At 44.3% G+C, this 20,138-nt stretch overlaps 2 protein-coding genes and 1 long non-coding RNA gene across 3 annotated transcripts in view; 2 read left to right on the forward strand and 1 right to left on the reverse strand.

The window, feature by feature from the left end:
- Positions 1-1,610: 1,610 nt before the first annotated feature.
- LOC118936563 (phospholipid phosphatase-related protein type 3-like) lies at positions 1,611-11,269 on the forward strand (the record flags this gene model as incomplete). The annotated part of the gene is made up of 11 exons (XM_036951414.1): positions 1,611-2,456; positions 3,067-3,173; positions 3,367-3,552; positions 3,654-3,762; positions 7,640-7,835; positions 8,021-8,078; positions 8,286-8,459; positions 8,689-8,901; positions 8,976-9,202; positions 9,293-9,785; positions 10,742-11,269. Coding segments are annotated over exons 2-11 (2,268 nt in total), but the record flags the coding sequence as incomplete, so codon positions are not given.
- LOC110519433 lies at positions 11,270-13,152 on the forward strand. Its single transcript, XR_002472840.2, has 2 exons — positions 11,270-11,582; positions 11,614-13,152. It is a non-coding gene; the product is annotated as an uncharacterized LOC110519433 (long non-coding RNA).
- A 2,584-nt stretch (positions 13,153-15,736) lies between these two features.
- The window catches only part of LOC110510546 (glutamate receptor ionotropic, NMDA 3B), a 95,500-nt gene continuing 91,098 nt past the window's right edge, over positions 15,737-20,138 (reverse strand). Inside the window, exons 17-18 of the mRNA XM_036952085.1 lie at positions 18,037-18,278; positions 15,737-17,659 (exon numbers count right to left, since the gene is read on the reverse strand). Of these exons, the coding sequence (XP_036807980.1) occupies positions 16,728-17,659; positions 18,037-18,278 (1,174 nt within the window). The 3' untranslated portion in view covers positions 15,737-16,727. The remainder of the gene's footprint in view (positions 17,660-18,036; positions 18,279-20,138) is intronic.

The raw sequence follows: 20,138 nt of genomic DNA on the forward strand, positions 1-20,138 counted from the left end.
TCACCTTTCAGCAGGACAATAACCTAAAACACGAGGCCAAATCTACGCTTGAGTTGCTTACTAAGAAGACAGTGAATGTTCCTGAGTGGCCGAGTTAATGTTTTGACTTAAATCTATTGGAAAAATCTATGGCCAGACCTGAAAATGGATGTCAGTAATGATCAACAACCAATTTGACAGAGCTGAAATAATTTTGAAAAGATTAACTGGCAAATGTTGCACAATCCAGGTGTGGAAAACTCTTAAGAGACTTACCAAGAAAGACTCACGGCTGTAATCACTGTCAAATGTGCTTCTACAAAGTATTGATTCAGGGGTGTGAATACTTATGTAAATGAGATATTTCAGTATTTAATTTGAAATAAATGTACAACAATTTCAAAAAACATGTTGTCACTTTGTCATTATGGGGTATTGTGTGTAGATGGGTGAGAAAAATATATATTTAATCCAATTTGAGTTCAGTCTGTAAGTGTAACACAACGACATGTGGAAAAAGTCCAGGGGTATGAATACTTTCTGAAGGCACCGTTCATGTAGATTGGTTCAGTTGGTGAAGTGCGCCATCTACTGGCCATAACATATTTATTGTGGCATGTGGTATCCTGTGGTCAGAAGGGGGCATTTGTGTTCTGCATATGGTTCATAGACGGAGAAGAGGAGAGGAGGGGACAGGGAAGAGATGAAAGGATGAAGAGGATGCCTCTAGCCATTAGCAGCTGTAAATTGGGACACACATTTATAAAGACACACTCAGACCCATGCGCTCTAAACATATTTCATTAATTTACTTCTGTATTTATTTATGTAAACAGAAACAAATGAAAAGTAGCCCTACCAGATGCACAGGCAGAAGATATCAATAGAGCTACTGATTGCTGTGGTATTTCTGGTGACCAGGCTGGATTTACAGAGAATACAGGTAGAGGTAGAATCATGTATTTAGTGCTGGTAGGTTGGAGTTTTCTCTGTTGTCTGCAGGCTAGTGCTGGTAGGTTGGAGTCTTCTCTATTGTCTGTAGAGTAGTGCTGGTAGGTTGGAGTTTTCTCTGTTGTCTGTAGGCTAGTGCTGGTAGGTTGGAGTCTTCTCTATTGTCTGTAGAGTAGTGCTGGTAGGTTGGAGTCTTCTCTGTTGTCTGTAGGCTAGTGCTGATAGGTTGGAGTCTTCTCTGTTGTCTGTAGGCTAGTGCTGATAGGTTGGAGTCTTCTCTGTTGTCTGTAGGCTAGTGCTGATAGGTTGGAGTCTTCTCTGTTGTCTGTAGGCTAGTGCTGATAGGTTGGAGTCTTCTCTATTGTCTCTAGAGTAGTGCTGGTAGGTTGGAGTCTTCTCTATTGTCTGTAGAGTAGTGCTGATAGGTTGGAGTCTTTATATGTATTTGTGTGTGAGTGAGTGATGAGTTTATTAGCCACTCAGCTGTGACCAGTCCAGGCGAAAAGGGTGGGTGTGTGTGTCATGGTGTGTGTGTGTGTGTATTTATAACCGTGGGAGAAAGGTTTGAATGTGTACATGTCATGGTAAATCAGACAGGTCAGAAGCAGAACATGTGTGAGCGCGCGCGCGCACGTTTGTTGAATGAAGAGACGCAAATACACACCGCAGCAGTCACAGGCACGTGGTCAGAACCCAACCCAACCCCACCCTACTGGACTAGGTCTACCCACAATAAAAAAGAGGAAAGAGGAGACGAAAAGAGGAAGAGAGATGGGAGGATCAGAATATTTTTGCCTAAAATAAATAGCCTTTACATTTAAAATAGAATGTTCTAAAAGGGGAATATATTCGAAGAAACACTCAGAATCAAACAGACACACATGCTTTCACTCATGCACGCGCATACCCAAACACACACCAAAATCCATCGCTTTGTTTTGCCCAGCTTTATGGTGGTGGTAGCCTACCATTAGGAATTTGGAGCGGTGAGAGGAGGGGCGTTTGTGTATGTGTGAAGGAACAGTCGGTCTCCTCCCCTCGTCTCCCCCCGCCCTCTCGCGCCCCCCATGCCTTTGTGTGCGCGAGGCTCTCTGTGAGCAGCGGTTCTTCAAGTGAGATATCGGTTCGTTTCTGAGCGCTGTTTGAGTTTGTGGGCTGTTCAAACATAGCCTGGCTGACTGGGACTGGGGTGAACCGGTAGAAGGCACGTGAAACCTCGGAGTTTATTCACACACGCGCGATCAGAAGGAAAATAACGGAGAAATATCGAATATCGGACTTTTCCCTTTCGTCTTACCCATCTATCATTCTCCCTTTATCATTCTCTCGTCTTCTCTATCCGTGGAGAATCTGACCAACCTAAACAACCTGATGTGTGTGTATGTGTGTTTTGGGGGCGTAAAACAACTGGCAGCGCGTGAAGATGGATTAACGTTTGAACGGAAAACTGGAGCAGCACGCAAGACCTCGGCGAGGGGGGAGGGCAAGACGGGCCTCTGCTAACACACACAACCCGCGGGACAGAGGTAATTCAGCACTCTCTCTCTGTGTGTGTGTGTGTGTGTGTGTGTGTGTGTGTGTGTGTGGAGGAGAGGCAAGGCGGGGAGTCTGACTCTAGTGTCTGAGAGAATCAATGGTTATAAATCAGGAGAGGTTTTCTCTCTCTCTGAGTTCAGGACCATGCAGTGGACAGCGCCATAGTTACAGTAGAATAACTCTGGGCAAAAGGAGGGAGCTGTGTGTCTCAACTCCCTGCTTATTTCTGAGTTACTGTAACTATGGCGCTGTCCTGTGTCCACTCCATTGTCCTGAATTTAGACGGCGAGTTAGAGAGAACAAAGAGAGATGTGGGAAACAGAGATAGCACACCATTGAGGCTCGCATGTGTGTGTGTTCTGATGTTCTGTTCATTTGGAGTTGAGGGACCTACACAACAGATGTGCATTCATCTATTTACTCTTAGCTTAGGTTTGCTGCAAAGGACCAGTCCGAGACCAAGCAGATGTTTGCCCATGTGGAAGTAGTAGCAGAATATGACTTAACAAGCTGATACTGTGCAACAACGCCTCGGTAATGTATGTCACCTGGAACGCCACCAGTGTGATGACTAACCCCTCCCCTTCTGTCTGTTCCTAGACTCTGATTGGACCAACACCAGGATGATGTCGTCACCAAAAGCCAAGACCAAGAAGAAACCTCCCAAAGACAGCATGACACTTCTACCATGCTTCTACTTCATAGAGGTGTGTGGATGTGCATACATGTGTGTCCAATATAACTGCATTTAATGTATACCACTCACTATGGCTGTTAGTAAGACAATATCTCCCTCTTACCTCTCTCCCTTTCTCTCTCCCTTTCTTTCTCTCTCTCCCCTGCTCGCTCTCTCCCTCTCTCTCTCGCTCTCTGTGTCTGTCTCTCTCTCTTTCTGTCTAGCTCCCCATCGTCCTCTCCTCCCTTGTCTCTCTCTACTTCATGGAGTTGACAGACCTGTTGTCCCCGGCGACCCCTGGGTTCCATTGCTATGACCGGGACCTGTCGTTGCCCTACCTGGAGACAGGAGATGAACTGATCCCTCTGCTGATGTTACTGAGCCTGGCCTTCGCAGGACCGGCTGCCTCGGTTAGTACACACACCGTCGGAACCTAGAATCAATAGATTCTGATCAATAAACAGCCTATCAGCATCAGGGTGCATGACTAATTGTGTGTGTGTGTGAGTAGATCATGCTGGGTGAAGGGCTGGTGTATTGTTACCAGTCCAGAGTCAAACAGAGTAAAGCTGATGGGTGTAACTTCAACTCCTTCCTACGGAGGACTGTTCGCTTTGTTGGTACGTACCTGTTATTTACGCTTGAATCCTCGAGGGGGAGTGGACAGGTGTACACCTCACAGAGTAATGATAGCCTAGGGAGAGAATCTACCTCACAGAGTAATGATAGCCTAGGGAGAGAATCTACCTCACAGAGTAATGATAGCCTAGGGAGAGAATCTACCTCACAGAGTAATGATAGCCTAGGGAGAGAATCTACCTCACAGAGTAATGATAGCCTAGGGAGAGAATCTACCTCACAGAGTAATGATAGCCTAGGGAGAGAATCTACCTCACAGAGTAATGATAGCCTAGGGAGAGAATCTACCTCACAGAGTAATGATAGCCTAGGGAGAGAATCTACCTCACAGAGTAATGATAGTCTAGGGAGAGAATCTACCTCACAGAGTAATGATAGCCTAGGGAGAGAATCTACTTCAGAGAGTAATGATAGCCTAGGGAGAGAATCTACTTCAGAGAGTAATGATAGCCTAGGGAGAGAATCTACTTCAGAGAGTAATGATAGCCTAGGGAGAAAATCTACTTCAGAGAGTAATGATAGCCTAGGGAGAGAATCTACTTCAGAGAGTAATGATAGCCTAGGGAGAGAATCTACTTCAGAGAGTAATGATAGCCTAGGGAGAGAATCTACTTCAGAGAGTAATGATAGCCTAGGGAGAGAATCTACTTGAGAGAGTAATGATAGCCTAGGGAGAGAATCTACTTCAGGGAGTAATGATAGTCTAGGGAGAGAATCTACTTCAGGGAGTAATGATATCCTAGGGAGAGAATCTACCTCACAGAGTAATGATAGCCTAGGGAGAGAATCTACATCAGAGAGTAATGATAGCCTAGGGAGAGAATCTACTTGAGAGAGTAATGATAGCCTAGGGAGAGAATCTACTTCAGAGAGTAATGATAGCCTAGGGAGAGAATCTACTTCAGAGAGTAATGATAGCCTAGGGAGAGAATCTACTTCAGAGAGTAATGATAGCCTAGGGAGAGAATCTACTTCAGAGAGTAATGATAGCCTAGGGAGAGAATCTACTTCAGAGAGTAATGATAGCATAGGGAGAGAATCTACTTCAGAGAGTAATGATAGCCTAGGGAGAGAATCTACTTCAGAGAGTAATGATAGCCTAGGGAGAGAATCTACTTGAGAGAGTAATGATAGCCTAGGGAGAGAATCTACTTCAGGGAGTAATGATAGTCTAGGGAGAGAATCTACTTCAGGGAGTAATGATAGCCTAGGGAGAGAATCTACCTCACAGAGTAATGATAGCCTAGGGAGAGAATCTACATCAGAGAGTAATGATAGCCTAGGGAGAGAATCTACTTGAGAGAGTAATGATAGCCTAGGGAGAGAATCTACTTCAGAGAGTAATGATAGCCTAGGGAGAGAATCTACTTCAGAGAGTAATGATAGCCTAGGGAGAGAATCTACTTCAGAGAGTAATGATAGCCTAGGGAGAGAATCTACTTCAGGGAGTAATGATAGTCTAGGGAGAGAATCTACTTCAGGGAGTAATGATAGCCTAGGGAGAGAATCTACTTCAGAGAGTAATGATAGCCTAGGGAGAGAATCTACTTCAGAGAGTAATGATAGCCTAGGGAGAGAATCTACTTCAGAGAGTAATGATAGCCTAGGGAGAGAATCTACTTCAGAGAGTAATGATAGCCTAGGGAGAGAATCTACTTCAGAGGGTAATGATAGCCTAGGGAGAGAATCTACTTCAGAGAGTAATGATAGCCTAGGGAGAGAATCTACTTCAGAGAGTAATGATAGCCTAGGGAGAGAATCTACTTCAGAGAGTAATGATAGCCTAGGGAGAGAATCTACTTCAGAGAGTAATGATAGCCTAGGGAGAGAATCTACTTGAGAGAGTAATGATAGCCTAGGGAGAGAATCTACTTCAGGGAGTAATGATAGTCTAGGGAGAGAATCTACTTCAGGGAGTAATGATAGCCTAGGGAGAGAATCTACCTCACAGAGTAATGATAGCCTAGGGAGAGAATCTACATCAGAGAGTAATGATAGCCTAGGGAGAGAATCTACTTGAGAGAGTAATGATAGCCTAGGGAGAGAATCTACTTCAGAGAGTAATGATAGCCTAGGGAGAGAATCTACTTCAGAGAGTAATGATAGCCTAGGGAGAGAATCTACTTCAGAGAGTAATGATAGCCTAGGGAGAGAATCTACTTCAGAGAGTAATGATAGCCTAGGGAGAGAATCTACTTCAGAGAGTAATGATAGCCTAGGGAGAGAATCTACTTCAGAGAGTAATGATAGCCTAGGGAGATAATCTACTTCAGAGAGTAATGATAGCCTAGGGAGAGAATCTACTTCAGAGAGTAATGATAGCCTAGGGAGAGAATCTACTTCAGAGAGTAATGATAGCCTAGGGAGAGAATCTACTTCAGAGAGTAATGATAGCCTAGGGAGAGAATCTACCTCACAGAGTAATGATAGCCTAGGGAGAGAATCTACTTCAGAGTGTAATGATAGTCTAGGGAGAGAATCTACTCCAGGGAGTAATGATAGCCTAGGGAGAGAATCTACTTCAGAGAGTAATGATAGTCTAGGGAGAGAATCTACTTCAGAGAGTAATGATAGTCTAGGGAGAGAATCTACTTCAGGGAGTAATGATAGTCTATGAAGATAATCTACTTCAGGGAGTAATGATAGCCTAGGGAGAGAATCTACTTCAGAGAGTAATGATAGCCTAGGGAGAGAATCTACTTCAGAGAGTAATGATAGCCTAGGGAGAGAATCTACTTCAGAGAGTAATGAAAGCCTAGGGAGAGAATCTACTTCAGGCCTGTTCCAGTTAAAGCAAGAAGTTGAGAACAGGGGAGAGAGAGATGTAAGAGGGAATGAGGACAGGAGAGAGAGATGTAGTGGGAATGAGGACAGGGGACAGAGAGATGTAGAGGGAATGAGGACAGGGGAGAGATATGTAGAGGGAATGAGGACAGGGGAGAGAGAGATGTAGAGGGAATGAGGACAGGGGAGAGAGAGATGTAGAGGGAATGAGGACGGGGGAGAGAGAGATGTAGAGGGAATGAGGACAGGGGAGAGAGAGATGTAGAGGGAATGAGGACAGAGGAGAGAGAGATGTAGAGGGAATGAGGACAGGGGACAGAGAAATGTAGAGGGAATGAGGACAGGGGAGAGAGAGATGTAGAGGGAATGAGGACAGGGGACAGAGAAATGTAGAGGGAATGAGGACAGGGGAGAGAGAGATGTAGAGGGAATGAGGACGGGGGGGAGAGAGATGTAGAGGGAATGAGGACGGGGGGGAGAGAGATGTAGAGGGAATGAGGACGGGGGAGAGAGAGATGTAGAGGGAATGAGGACAGGGGAGAGAGAGATGTAGAGGGAATGAGGACAGAGGAGAGAGAGATGTAGAGGGAATGAGGACAGGGGACAGAGAAATGTAGAGGGAATGAGGACAGGGGAGAGAGAGATGTAGAGGGAATGAGGACAGGGGACAGAGAAATGTAGAGGGAATGAGGACAGGGGAGAGAGAGATGTAGAGGGAATGAGGACGGGGGGGAGAGAGATGTAGAGGGAATGAGGACGGGGGGGAGAGAGATGTAGAGGGAATGAGGACGGGGGAGAGAGAGATGTAGAGGGAATGAGGACGGAGGAGAGAGAGATGTAGAGGGAATGAGGACGGGGGAGAGAGAGATGTAGAGGGAATGAGGACGGGGAGAGAGAGATGTAGAGGGAATGAGGACAGGGGACAGAGAGATGTAGAGGGAATGAGGACAGGCGAGATGTCTTCAGATTTTTCAGATAACTCTTACCTGGTGCATGCTCCTCCCTCCCCCTCTCTCTCCTTTTCCATCCCTTCTCCCTGTCTCCCCCATCTCTCTCCTCCTCCTTCTCCCCCAGGTGTTCATGTGTTTGGTCTCCTGGCAACAGCCCTAATGACAGACATCATCCAGTTGGCTACTGGTTATCCCACCCCTTTCTTCCTGACTGTCTGTCAGCCCAATTACACGCTGCCTGGGATATCATGTGACCAGAACAATTACATCACACAGGACATCTGCTCTGGGAAAGATATGTATGCCATCCTGTCAGCCAGGTAACACACACACACACACACACACACACACACACACACACACACACACACACACACACACACACACACACACACACACACACACACACACACACACACTCTTTGTGTTCTCCAGCTTTAATAAAACTTCCACCTCTCTTTCCCTCTCGCTCCCTGATTCTTACTCTCTCTCTCCTTCTCTTCAGGAAAACATTTCCGTCCCAGCATGCAACGCTCTCTGGCTTTGCTGCTGTCTACATCTCTGTAAGCATTGACAGCTACTAACTTGTCTGTCTGCCTGCCTGCCTGTCTGTCTGTCTGTCTGTCTGACTTTATGAAGATGCATTTGAAGTTAAAATTGGAAACAATGCCATCCGCAATAGTTCTAACTTTGTATGTATGTGTGTGTGTGTGTGTGTGTGTGTGTGTGTATGTATGTGTGTGTGTGTGTGTGTGTGTGTGTGTGTGTAGATGTATTTGAACAGTGTGATCAGCAGTAGTACTAAGCTGGTGAAGCCGGTGCTGGTGTTTGGATACTGTCTGGCCGCGGGTATAGCCGGACTGACTCAGATCACACAACACCGCTGCCATCCCAGAGATGTCTATGTTGGCTACGCCATAGGAGCTGGCATAGGAGTCTACCTGGTGAGTGTGTGTGTGTGTGTGTGGGTGGGGGGTGACTTTGTGTGTGTGGGGGGTAGACTGAGAAAAAGACAGAGAGAGAGATGGGAATTTATAATCTTTTAAGAGTTCTCAGGGGGAGAATTTCACAGTTATTTTTTAGAAAACCTGTCTCAACAAATTTCACGCTTCTATCCCTCTCTCTATCGCTATCTCCACATCTCCTTCCCCTCCCTCCATACCCTCCCTCTAGTCTCTGTATGCAGTAGGTAACTTCAGGTCATCCGAGGAGGACTGCCTCCCCCAGCCTGTTCGGAGGGCTGCGTCCCCCCCCCAGCAGCAGAGGGAGGTGGTGGTGAGGGGAAGAGCCCAGAGAGGTCATGCTTCTCAGCACGGCTCTCTGTACCGCAGCAAGACACCCAGACCATCAGACAGCAGGGAGGAACTGGGCACTGGGCGCTGCAAGGTAAGAGATGAAGGGAGATAGGTTGTGTATTCGTGGTTAGTATTAGTAGTTAGCCACACTATGTTGTTCTGTAGGTTCGTAGGGAGAAGGCCAGCGTAGCATCTCTGAAGAGGGCCAGTGCTGACGTGGAGCTCCTGGCACCCCGCGGCCCCATGGGAAAGGAAACCATGGTAACATTCAGCAATACCTTACCCCGCGTCGCCAATGGCAGCAGCAGCACCTCGCCCCCCGGAGACGACCCCTCCAACCAGCGTCACATGACCTTCCACCTGTCCTTCGACCCCCGCAGGTCACAACCAAGGTACGTTTGTGGCTAGTGTGTGTTGTAGGTGTGTGTCATACAACCCTGGTATTAATCGTCAAGTCAAACATATCATGTGTGATCTGTCAGGCTGCGACCACCACTGGTGCAGGAGTGGAGACAGCAGCGCTCTACGGAGAGACGGAGCGAGGAGGAGGGAGAGACGGACACATCTGGCGGAGGAGAGGGAGGAGCAGGGGGAGGGGGCGAGGCAGGGGAGACAGGGGTGATGAATCCTCCCTCCCTTTATCCGACGGTACAGTCGGCCAATCGAGCCATTGCCACGGCTACCCCAGCGCCAGCCCCACTGGTGCATATCCCTAAGGAGGGGATTAGACACCCCCCTACTGTCTCCCCTCTACCTCCTTCTGTCTCCTCTCTACCTCCTACGGTCTCCCCTCTACCTCCTTCTGTCTCCTCTCTACCTCCCCCTGTCTCCCCTAAGAGCGCGGTGACGCGTGCCAAGTTGATGTCACTCAACCAGGGAGGGGAACGAGTCAGGGAGGGGCCTATCCCTGTGACAACTCCGCGTGTGCCCCACCAGCTGCCCAATCAGCCGCCCAATCAGCCGCGAGTGGCGCAGGTGAGATAAATATCAAATCTGAGTTAGTTAAAATGAACTGTTGATTTACATTCTAACTAGCTGAAGAAACTAGCTAAATCAACTGTTGATTTACATTCTAACTAGCTGAAGAAACTAGCTAAATCAACTGTTGATTTACATTCTAACTAGCTGAAGAAACTAGCTAAATTAACTGTTGATTTACATTCTAACTAGATGAAGTAGCTAGCTAAATTAACTGTTGATTTACATTCTAACTAGATGAAGTAGCTAGCTAAATGAACTGTTGATTTACATTCTAACTAGATGAAGTAGCTAGCTAAATGAACTGTTGATTTACATTCTAACTAGATGAAGTAGCTAGCTAAATGAACTGTTGATTTACATTCTAACTAGATGAAGTAGCTAGCTAAATTAACTGTTGATTTACATTCTAACTAGCTGAAGAAACTAGCTAAATTAACTGTTGATTTACATTCTAACTAGATGAAGTAGCTAGCTAAATTAACTGTTGATTTACATTCTAACTAGATGAAGTAGCTAGCTAAATGAACTGTTGATTTACATTCTAACTAGCTGAAGAAACTAGCTAAATTAACTGTTGATTTACATTCTAACTAGCTGAAGAAACTAGCTAAATTAACTGTTGATTTACATTCTAACTAGATGAAGTAGCTAGCTAAATTAACTGTTGATTTACATTCTAACTAGATGAAGTAGCTAGCTAAATGAACTGTTGATTTACATTCTAACTAGATGAAGTAGCTAGCTAAATTAACTGTTGATTTACATTCTAACTAGCTGAAGAAACTAGCTAAATTAACTGTTGATTTACATTCTAACTAGCTGAAGAAACTAGCTAAATTAACTGTTGATTTACATTCTAACTAGATGAAGTAGCTAGCTAAATTAACTGTTGATTTACATTCTAACTAGATGAAGTAGCTAGCTAACTGTCTCCTCTGTTCATCCTATAGGTCATTGCCATGTCCAAGCAGCACGGACCAATCAGCTCCTCTGCCAAGGGCTCTGACTCTGCCTCTTCTTGTGGAGGAGGGTCTTCAACAGGAAGCTCTGAGTCTCCGTACTACCGGGTCCCCTCTGACCATGACAGCCACACCGGGAGTGTTGTCACGATAGACGCTCACGCCCCTCATCACCCTGTGGTCAGGGTGTCTAGCAGTGTCAGTACCGGGAGTAACGGGACCCTGGGGGCCAGAGTAACAGCTGCCGGTAACGGGACCCCCTGGGAGCGGAGGAACACCACCAGCGGGAGCGTCGGTGAGCAGGGCCAGAGGGGGGCGCTGCAGCGCCAGGAGAAAGTCTCTGCACCGGAATATCGGGAATACCGAACACTTCCTGTGAAATCAGACTCTATCTGCTCCTCCTCTCCCAGCCAGACCGATTCCTCCACCCTGCCTCCCCCTCCTCACCCCATCTCCTCTCCACTCCCTCCCTTCTCTTCCTCCACCCTACCTCCGCCTCCTCAGCCCACCTCCTCCCCCCTGCCTCCCCCTTCTCCCCCCTACTACTCCCCCCTCCCTCCCCCTCCTCCCCCCTTCTACTCCCCCCTCCCTCCCCCTCCTCCCCCAGATCTGCTGTTGGACAGTTACTCCCCCCCCCTCCCCCGCTCTATGACCCTCCCCCGCCGGCCCACTGTCTCAGCCCACAGCCGCGCTGATCAAGAAGTCTATTACAAGACCATGCAGACGGAGAGGAGATTATAACGCGACATAGAGGAGTTATAATAGACAGTAACACTACTAAAAACAGACTACGAGGTCAGAAGAGAACATAGGGGAATTTATAGAGCAAGAGGTTATAAGACGACATAGAGCAGTTAATATAGACAGTTGTACCACTAGTTAACCATACAGTCAGGGGCCGTAATTAAATGTGACACCATTTGGGGAGCCCTAACAGTCAGGGGAAGTTATTAAATGTGACACAGTTTGGGGAGACCAAACAGTCAGGAGAACTACTACATGACTTAAATGAGTGAGAGGAGGTTATGAGACGACTTAGGAGTTAAAATGTAATATAATGGAGGTTATAACTTGGCGTAGAGGAGTCACAATGATCCAGAACACTACTTCAATACTGAGAAAGGGTCCAGATGGAAACAGACAAATAGCTGATCTTCAAGACACTGCAGAGTAGGAGAAGGACATGAGATGACTTAAAGAAGTTAAGATATGACATAACAGCAAAACCTACAAGACATTGCAGAGTAAGACTTGGGAGGACTGCTAAGTCAAGGTCTAACAGTGGAGGTGGAGCGTGTCTGACTGAAGGTCTTCAGGAGCATGGAGACTGGATCACTAAAGACAACAGAAACAATAGCAGCTCTAGTAGTTGGTTTACCACCGACTACTATCTGACTAGACTATACAACTATACTGACTATACTCACCAGCTGTACTATACTATACTATACTATACTGTATATAGGATCTCTCTCAGGTTTCCATTCCACTGACTTACTGTAGAGATGAAGAAGAGGAGGGGAAAAGGAGGAAGGAAAGTGAACATCTTGGAGAGGATTACTACAGTAAACAAAGAGGGGGAGACAAAGACTGGAGGGGACATTTGGCTTAACAACGTGAACAGATCCACACAGACACACATAGCTGTGGGAAGTCGTTTGGTGGTGGGGGTCCGCGCTACAGACCGCTAACACAGTGCACTACTTTTAGGAAAATTGAAAATGAAGGATTTTAGATTTTAATTTTAATTCAGATTTTTAGTAGTACCCCTACTACCCGTGGCGCTACACACACACACACACACACACACACACACACACACACACACACACACACACACACACACACACACACACACACACACACACACTAACGCACACACACTAACGCACACAGACAGACTCAACCAATCACCTCCAATTGTATACAATTACATGCAATAATATCAATTATTTTTAAGCTCATGTGTTGCTAATCAAACCCCCACTGACAATACAATAAGATAAATGGTGACTAAAGACTGTATAGACTTGTGGGTGTGGTCTGTGTGCATCGGTTGCCTAGTAGCAGAATGACTTGTTCTGTAGTGGATATCCTCTTTTGATAATAGAACTGTTGAATACTGGTGTTAGTCTGCATGTGCATGTGTGTGAGGGTGTGTCTGTCTTGCATGTGTGTTTCTGTGTGTGAATGAGTGTATTCTACTTCATTGTGTTTCTATGAACTTGCATTATGACTTCTAAGAAACAGAAATGCTGCCTTTTCCAGAGATGTCATTTATTTACCTTTTTGTCTTTATTACCAATGTAAATACTAATATTATATTACTGTCCTTTTTTCATGGGCTACTGTTTTTTTAAACTTGTGTTTCCAGGTAATGGTTATAAACTCCTTGACTAAGGAAACGTCTATTTGTAAATTCATTGAAGTTTGTGTGACTGACCGGCATTGGTGGTTTATGTGTCTCAAGACCGTGTTAGCCCACTGAGCTGAAGCACAGACATTAGGTTGGAGGAGTCTTTAGTTGTCAAGAATACAGCTGTTATCCCTGGAGTAGTGAAAAAGATCCTCTATTCACACACCCACACACGGATGTGGGTTGTTATACGATATCTTTAATGAATTCTACTGTTGGTTAGTCCCTGCTAACTCCTTTATAAAATCTATACTCCTGAGAGAGAGAGAGACAGGGAGACGAGAAAGAGAAGGAAGGGGTAAAGAGAGAGGAAGAGAAGGATAAAGAGAGAGGAGAGAGAGCGAGGGAAGGAGGGCTGAGGGCTGAGTCAGTCCTGGTTGACTATCCCTAGGGCCCTCACCATCTGGCCTCTACACACACACACACATACACACACTCCATCACAGACATCTCAATGCTCTGCAGCTGTGTGTGTGTGTGTGTGTGTGTGTGTGTGTGTGTGTGTGTGTGTGTGTGTGTGTGTGTGTGTGTGTGTGTGTGTGTGTGTGTGTGTGAAGCTATCGGAGGTCTGAAGTGGCCTTCATTTGAAGAGTGATTCAACAGAACAACACAAAGGCCTCCGCTCTGTCTGTCTCGATCCTTTCTCTCTGTCTCAAACCCTTCTCTCTGTCTGTCCATATCTCTCTCTCTCTACTGTCTGTCCATATCACTTACTGTCTCTACTGTCTGTCCATATCTCTCTACTGTCTGTCCATATCACTTACTGTCTCTACTGTCTGTCCATATCTCTCTCTACTCTCTGTCCATATTGCTTACTGTCTCTGTCTGTCCATATCTCTCTCTACTGTCTGTCCATATCTCTCTCTCTCTACTGTCTGTCCATATCACTTACTGTCTCTACTGTCTGTCCATATCTCTCTCTACTGTCTGTCCATATCACTTACTGTCTCTACTGTCTGTCCATATCTCTCTCTACTCTCTGTCCATATTGCTTACTGTCTCTGTCTGTCCATATCTCTCTCTACTGTCTGTCCATATCACTTACTGTCTCTACTGTCTGTCCTAATTTCTTTCTCTACTGTCTGTCCATATCTCTCTACTGTCTGTCCATATGCCTTACTGTCTCTACTGTCTGTCCATATGCCTTACTGTCTCTACTGTCTGTCCATATGCCTTACTGTCTCTACTGTCTGTCCATATGCCTTACTGTCTCTACTGTCTGTCCTAATTTCTTTCTCTACTGTCTGTCCATATCTCTCTACTGTCTGTCCATATGCCTTACTGTCTCTACTGTCTGTCCATATGCCTTACTGTCTCTACTGTCTGTCCATATGCCTTACTGTCTCTACTGTCTGTCCATATCCCTTACTGTCTCTACTGTCTGTCCATATCTCTCTACTGTCTGTCTATATGCCTTACTGTCTCTACTGTCTGTCCATATCCCTTACTGTCTCTACTGTCTGTCCATATCCCTTACTGTCTCTACTGTCTGTCCATATCCCTTACTGTCTCTACTGTCTGTCCATATCCCTTACTGTCTCTACTGTCTGTCTATATGCCTTACTGTCTCTACTGTCTGTCCATATCCCTTACTGTCTCTACTGTCTGTCTATATGCCTTACTGTCTCTACTGTCTGTCCATATCCCTTACTGTCTCTACTGTCTGTCCATATCTCTTACTGTCTCACTTCTCACAGACATATGAAGAGACGGAGATGGAGAGAGAGATGAAGAGAGAACAACAGAGTGATGCAGAAAGATATATTTGAGGATGCATGGGTTAATATGTGTGTTCTAACATGAGTGACTAAGCCTAAAATATCCTGCAGGCTTCTCCAAACAGACCAGGGTCACTAGGAATGGGGACCGTGTGTGTGTGTGTGTGTGTGTTTGTAAGTATGTGGGTGTGTAAGTGTGTGTGTATATATTCCCCTACCTCTGCTCTGTATGCCTGAGTAAATATGTCAATATGTCAGATGTATAACATCCATACATTTAGATACAACTGTTGTCTGACCTCATTTTGTTCCCTGTGACACACACACACTCTCACACACACACTCAGATAAATCTGAGCTTTGATTCATACGAGTGAGGCGCAGCAGTGTTCTAATTTCTCTTTAGGATGATGTAATCAGAGCGTGTGATTTTGGGTGGATTAACGATGAGAGGTTTCTCTTTTAATTTCACAGCGAATTACTATAACTGGGTGATTGTGTCTGTGTGTGTGCACACCTTTATGTGTGAGTGTGTGTATGTGTTGGGGGGGGGGGGGGGGGGGGGGGGGGTCTCTGTTGCTAAATATCACAGAATTGTGGGAAAGGCATGGAATGAAAATTGTTACTACTATGATCGTGAAATAATCTATTCCTCCTCATCCATCAAAGAATGTTTCAGTTGCTTAGTTGAATGGGTTGTGTGTGTGTGTGTGTGTGTGTGTGTGTGTGTGTGTGTGTGTGTGTGTGTGTGTGAGAGAGAGAGAGAGAGAGAGAGAGAGAGAGAGAGAGAGGGAGATCCAGGCACCACCTTGTGGTATAGACTGTCATTACAGTCTGTGGTAATTCGTTCCATTAAAACCAGTATATAAATGTTTAATTTAAGAAAATGGAAATGATATACAACAACATGATACGAGTCCCAATAATATGCTGATATAATTCTGTTGTGTGTGAGAATGAGACATATAGCTGTTATAGGCAGCATAATGGGACACCGAACACGACCCATCAACACCAGAACAACATTCTACAACACTCCTCAGTCCTCTACAGGTAACCTAGCAACCTGCATCTCTTCTAAAACACCTGCTATAGGCTGAAATACAACCGCCTTTTCTCTTTCCATGTCCACCTTTTTCATCCACTTCCAGGTTCAACTATTGTTACTGTATAGTTACATTTGACACCACCATGACATCCAACATACAAATTCCATTAAAGTAAATCCAATTCAACTGCATAGTATCAAACCAACTCAAGGTCCTTATAGAGGATCAGTCAGGACAATGACAGTGGACACGTGTAGTTTCCCTCTGGGATAGCCGATTCTTACCCGGTTGGGCGGAGATAGCATTTGATTGAACATTTAGGAGCCACATGTGTGCCACTGAGAACTGACTACAGACCTGGGGTGTGTACATTAGTCACAAACCATTGCAACGGAAACCGTTTGCTCCAAACAAAAAACTTTCTGCAACGAAAACAAGAGATTCTATTGGACAAATTCAGGTCGGTCCCTTCCCGTTTTGTTCTGTTTGCTTCTGTTTGGTTCCTAGTGAACACAACCCAGGGGTATGAGATGAAGAGAGTGAGCTATTAGTAGTTAGAAACAAAAAGGAAACACACCTAGTGGAGACAAACAGTTCAGATCAGACATTTTGTTAACAGACAGCAGCCGTTGACATCAGAGGCAAATGGACCAGTGCCACATCTCTGTCATTGTTTTTTAAAACTCTGATATTGTTTACTTCATCCGCTGCCTTGTAAATCATTTGGACCTGTTAGATTCTTTTCCAGCCCTCTGATTGGTCTTTTGTGTTCCAATAAATAACCAATCAAACGACTAACACAAACTCTTCTGGGTGTCCACAGGGGCGGGACGTTCTCTAACCAGATTCCCAGTGCAGGCACTGGATTGGATAGCTCTCAGTCTGTCCAGACTAGCCCCTGTCCGTGTTTGGACAGTTCTCCCCTTCTCCTGGTCTTTCACTGCACCTGATTGCCTGGCTCTTCCTCTCTCCAGACTGGTGGAGTTACATGATTGGACAGTTCTTTCTCCCTGCAGTGTATTGACAGCACCTGATTGGTTGGTTGTCCCTCTGTCCAGGCTGGCAGAGGTTTTTGATTGGATCTCTCTCCTCCTCTGTAGGATGTTCAGAGCTTCTGATTGGCTGTTCCTCCCTGTCTGCAGAATGTTGGAGGCATGTGATTGGCTGCTCCCATTTCCGCCCAGGCTTTTTGATTGGTCGTCTCTGTCTCTCTCAGTTTCTGATTGGTGTAACAGTCTGTCCCTGTCTGTGTCCTGTCTGGCTGTTTGTCTCACAGTGGAACTGTCCCTGCTTGTCCTGTCTCTGTCTCTGTCTCTGTCCAGGCTGCTACAGAGGTTTGATCTGCCACTCATCCCTTTCTCCTGGTTGAGCCCCTCTCTCTCTTCCTTGGTTCTATCTTTCTCTGCGTTGGTTCTCACTCTCTCCAGGCTTTGTGACTGGCCAACCTTGTCTTTCTCCAGTTTGACAGCAGTAGCTGTGCTCTGGTTCATTTTATGGTTCTCCAGGCAGGTCTGTATCTCGGCCCTCCTGGCCACGGCATCTCTTAGCTGGGCTGTGAACGTCTCGATCCTCCCCTGGACCTCCTGGAGCTCTCCCTCCCATAGGAAGGCCTGGTTGCCTGGGTTCCCCAGAGGAGGCAGGGCCAGGCCGGGGGAGGCCAGGGCCGATGCTGGGCCACCGTTAGCATGCAGGCTAACCTGAGGAGGAGATAAACCACCCAGACACCCTGGAACAGACAGGGGAAGACAGAAACTTTGTGACCTCTTCTCTGAATCTCATTGAAGGGAATGTGATTTGTGGATTCAAATAAAGCATGTAAAGTGTGTGTGTGGTTTGGTTTTACAATCCTTGTGGGTCCCAGAAGTTCTACTAAAGGATAGTAAAACAAGGACAATTCTGGGGACATTTCGCTGATCCCCACAGGGAAAATGTGTATTTTAGGCTTAGTGGTTAAGTATAGGGTTATAACTAGGGTTAAGAGATAGGGTTAGGTGTTAAGGTTAAGGATTAGGGGTTAGGGAAAATAGGATTTTGAATAGGAATAAATGTTTTGGTCCCCACAAGGACGGTAAAACAAATGTGTGTGTTAGAGTGAGTGTGTACCTCCCAGGCCGTGTCGCCCCACCATGCCAGGACGTCCCCAGAACGAGGCGGTGTGTGTGTGTAGACGGTAGCTGTGTAGACTCTCCAGATCAAAGTGGACCCTCTTGTTCTCCTTGATGTCCCGGGCAGGAGAGGAGGGCTGAGGAGGAGGGGGGGCAGGCAGGGGGGAAGACGGGGGAGGAGGAGGGCGGGGCTGCTGGTGTCTGTGGAGGCTGCAGCTGTCAGAGACACAAGGGGAGGGACTGGGGGAGAGAGAGATGGGGGGGAGAGAGGGGAGAGAGAGAGGGGGGAAGAGTGAGAGAGAGAAAGAGAGGTAAAATTGACAATATTGTTAACCTATACTGTAATATAAATAGTATTGATAAACTATACTCTAATATAGAGAGTATTGATAACCTATGCTGTAGTATAGATGGAATTGATAACCTATACTGTAATATAGACAGTGTTGACAACCTATAATGTAATTTTGACAGTCTTGATAACCTATACTGTAATAGATAGTATTGATAACCTATACTCTAATGTAGACAGTATCGATAACCTATACTGTAATATAGACAGTATTGATAACCTATAATGTAATATTGCCAGTATTGATAACCTATACTATAATATAGACAGTATTAATAACCTATACTCTAATATAGATAGTATTGATAATCTATACCGTAATATATATTATTGATAACCTATAATGTAATATGAATATTTTTGATAACCTATACTGTAATATAGAGTGTTGATAAACTATAGTGAAATTTAGATATTATTGATTACCTATACTGTAGTATAGATAGTTTTGATAACCTATGCTGCAAAATAGATATCATTGATAACCTATACTGTAGTATAGATAGTATTGATAACCTATACTGCTACATAGATAGTTTTGAAAGCCTATACTGTAATATAGACAGTATTGATAACCTATACTGTAATTTAGATATCAATGATAACCTACACTGTAGTATAGATAGTGTTCATAACTTATACAGCAATATAGATAGTATTGATAACCTATACTATAATATAGACAGTATTGATAACCCATACTCTAATGTAGATAGTATTGATAACCTATAAACTAATATGAACAGTATTGATAACCCATACTGTAAAATAGAGAGTAGTTATAACCTTCACTGTAGTATAGATAGCATTGATAACCTATACTGTAATATAGATTGTATTGACAACCTATACAGTGATTTTGACAGTATTGATAACCTATAATGTAATATAGACAGTACTGATAACCTATAATGTAATATAAATAGTATTGATAACCTATACTGTAATATTGACAGTATTGATAACCTATACTGTAATATTGACAGTATTGATAACCTATACTCTAAAATAGACAGTATTAATAACCTATACTCTAATAAAGATAGTATTGATAATCTATACCGTAATATATATATATATATATATATATATATATATATATATATATATATATATATATATATTATTGATAACCTATAATGTGATATACATATTTTTGATAACCTATACTGTAATATAGAGAGTATTGATAAACTACACTGTATTATAGACAGTATAGATAACCTATAGTGTAATTTAGATATTATTGATTACCTATACTGTAGTATAGTTTTGATAACCTAATGCTGCAAAATAGATAGCAATGATAACCTATACTGTAGTATAGATAGTATTGATAACCTACACTGCGAGATAGATAGTATAGATAGCCTATACTGTAATAAAGACAGTATTGATAACCAATACTCTAATGTGGACAGTATTGATAACCTATACTGTAATATAGACAGTATTGATAACCGATACTCTAATGTGGACAGTATTGATAACCTATGCTATAATATAGACAGTATTGATAACCTATACTATAATATAGACAGTATTGATAGCATATACTATAATATAGACAGTATTGATAACCTATACTATAATATAGACAGTATTGATAACCTATACTATAATATAGACAGTATTGATAACCTATACTATAACATAGACAGTATTGATAACTTATACTGTAGTATAGATAGTATTGATAACCTATACAGCAATATATAGTATTGATTGCCTATACTGTGATATAGACA

Source organism: Oncorhynchus mykiss, chromosome 18 (genome assembly GCF_013265735.2).
Source record: "Oncorhynchus mykiss isolate Arlee chromosome 18, USDA_OmykA_1.1, whole genome shotgun sequence".
NCBI lineage: Eukaryota > Metazoa > Chordata > Actinopteri > Salmoniformes > Salmonidae > Oncorhynchus > Oncorhynchus mykiss.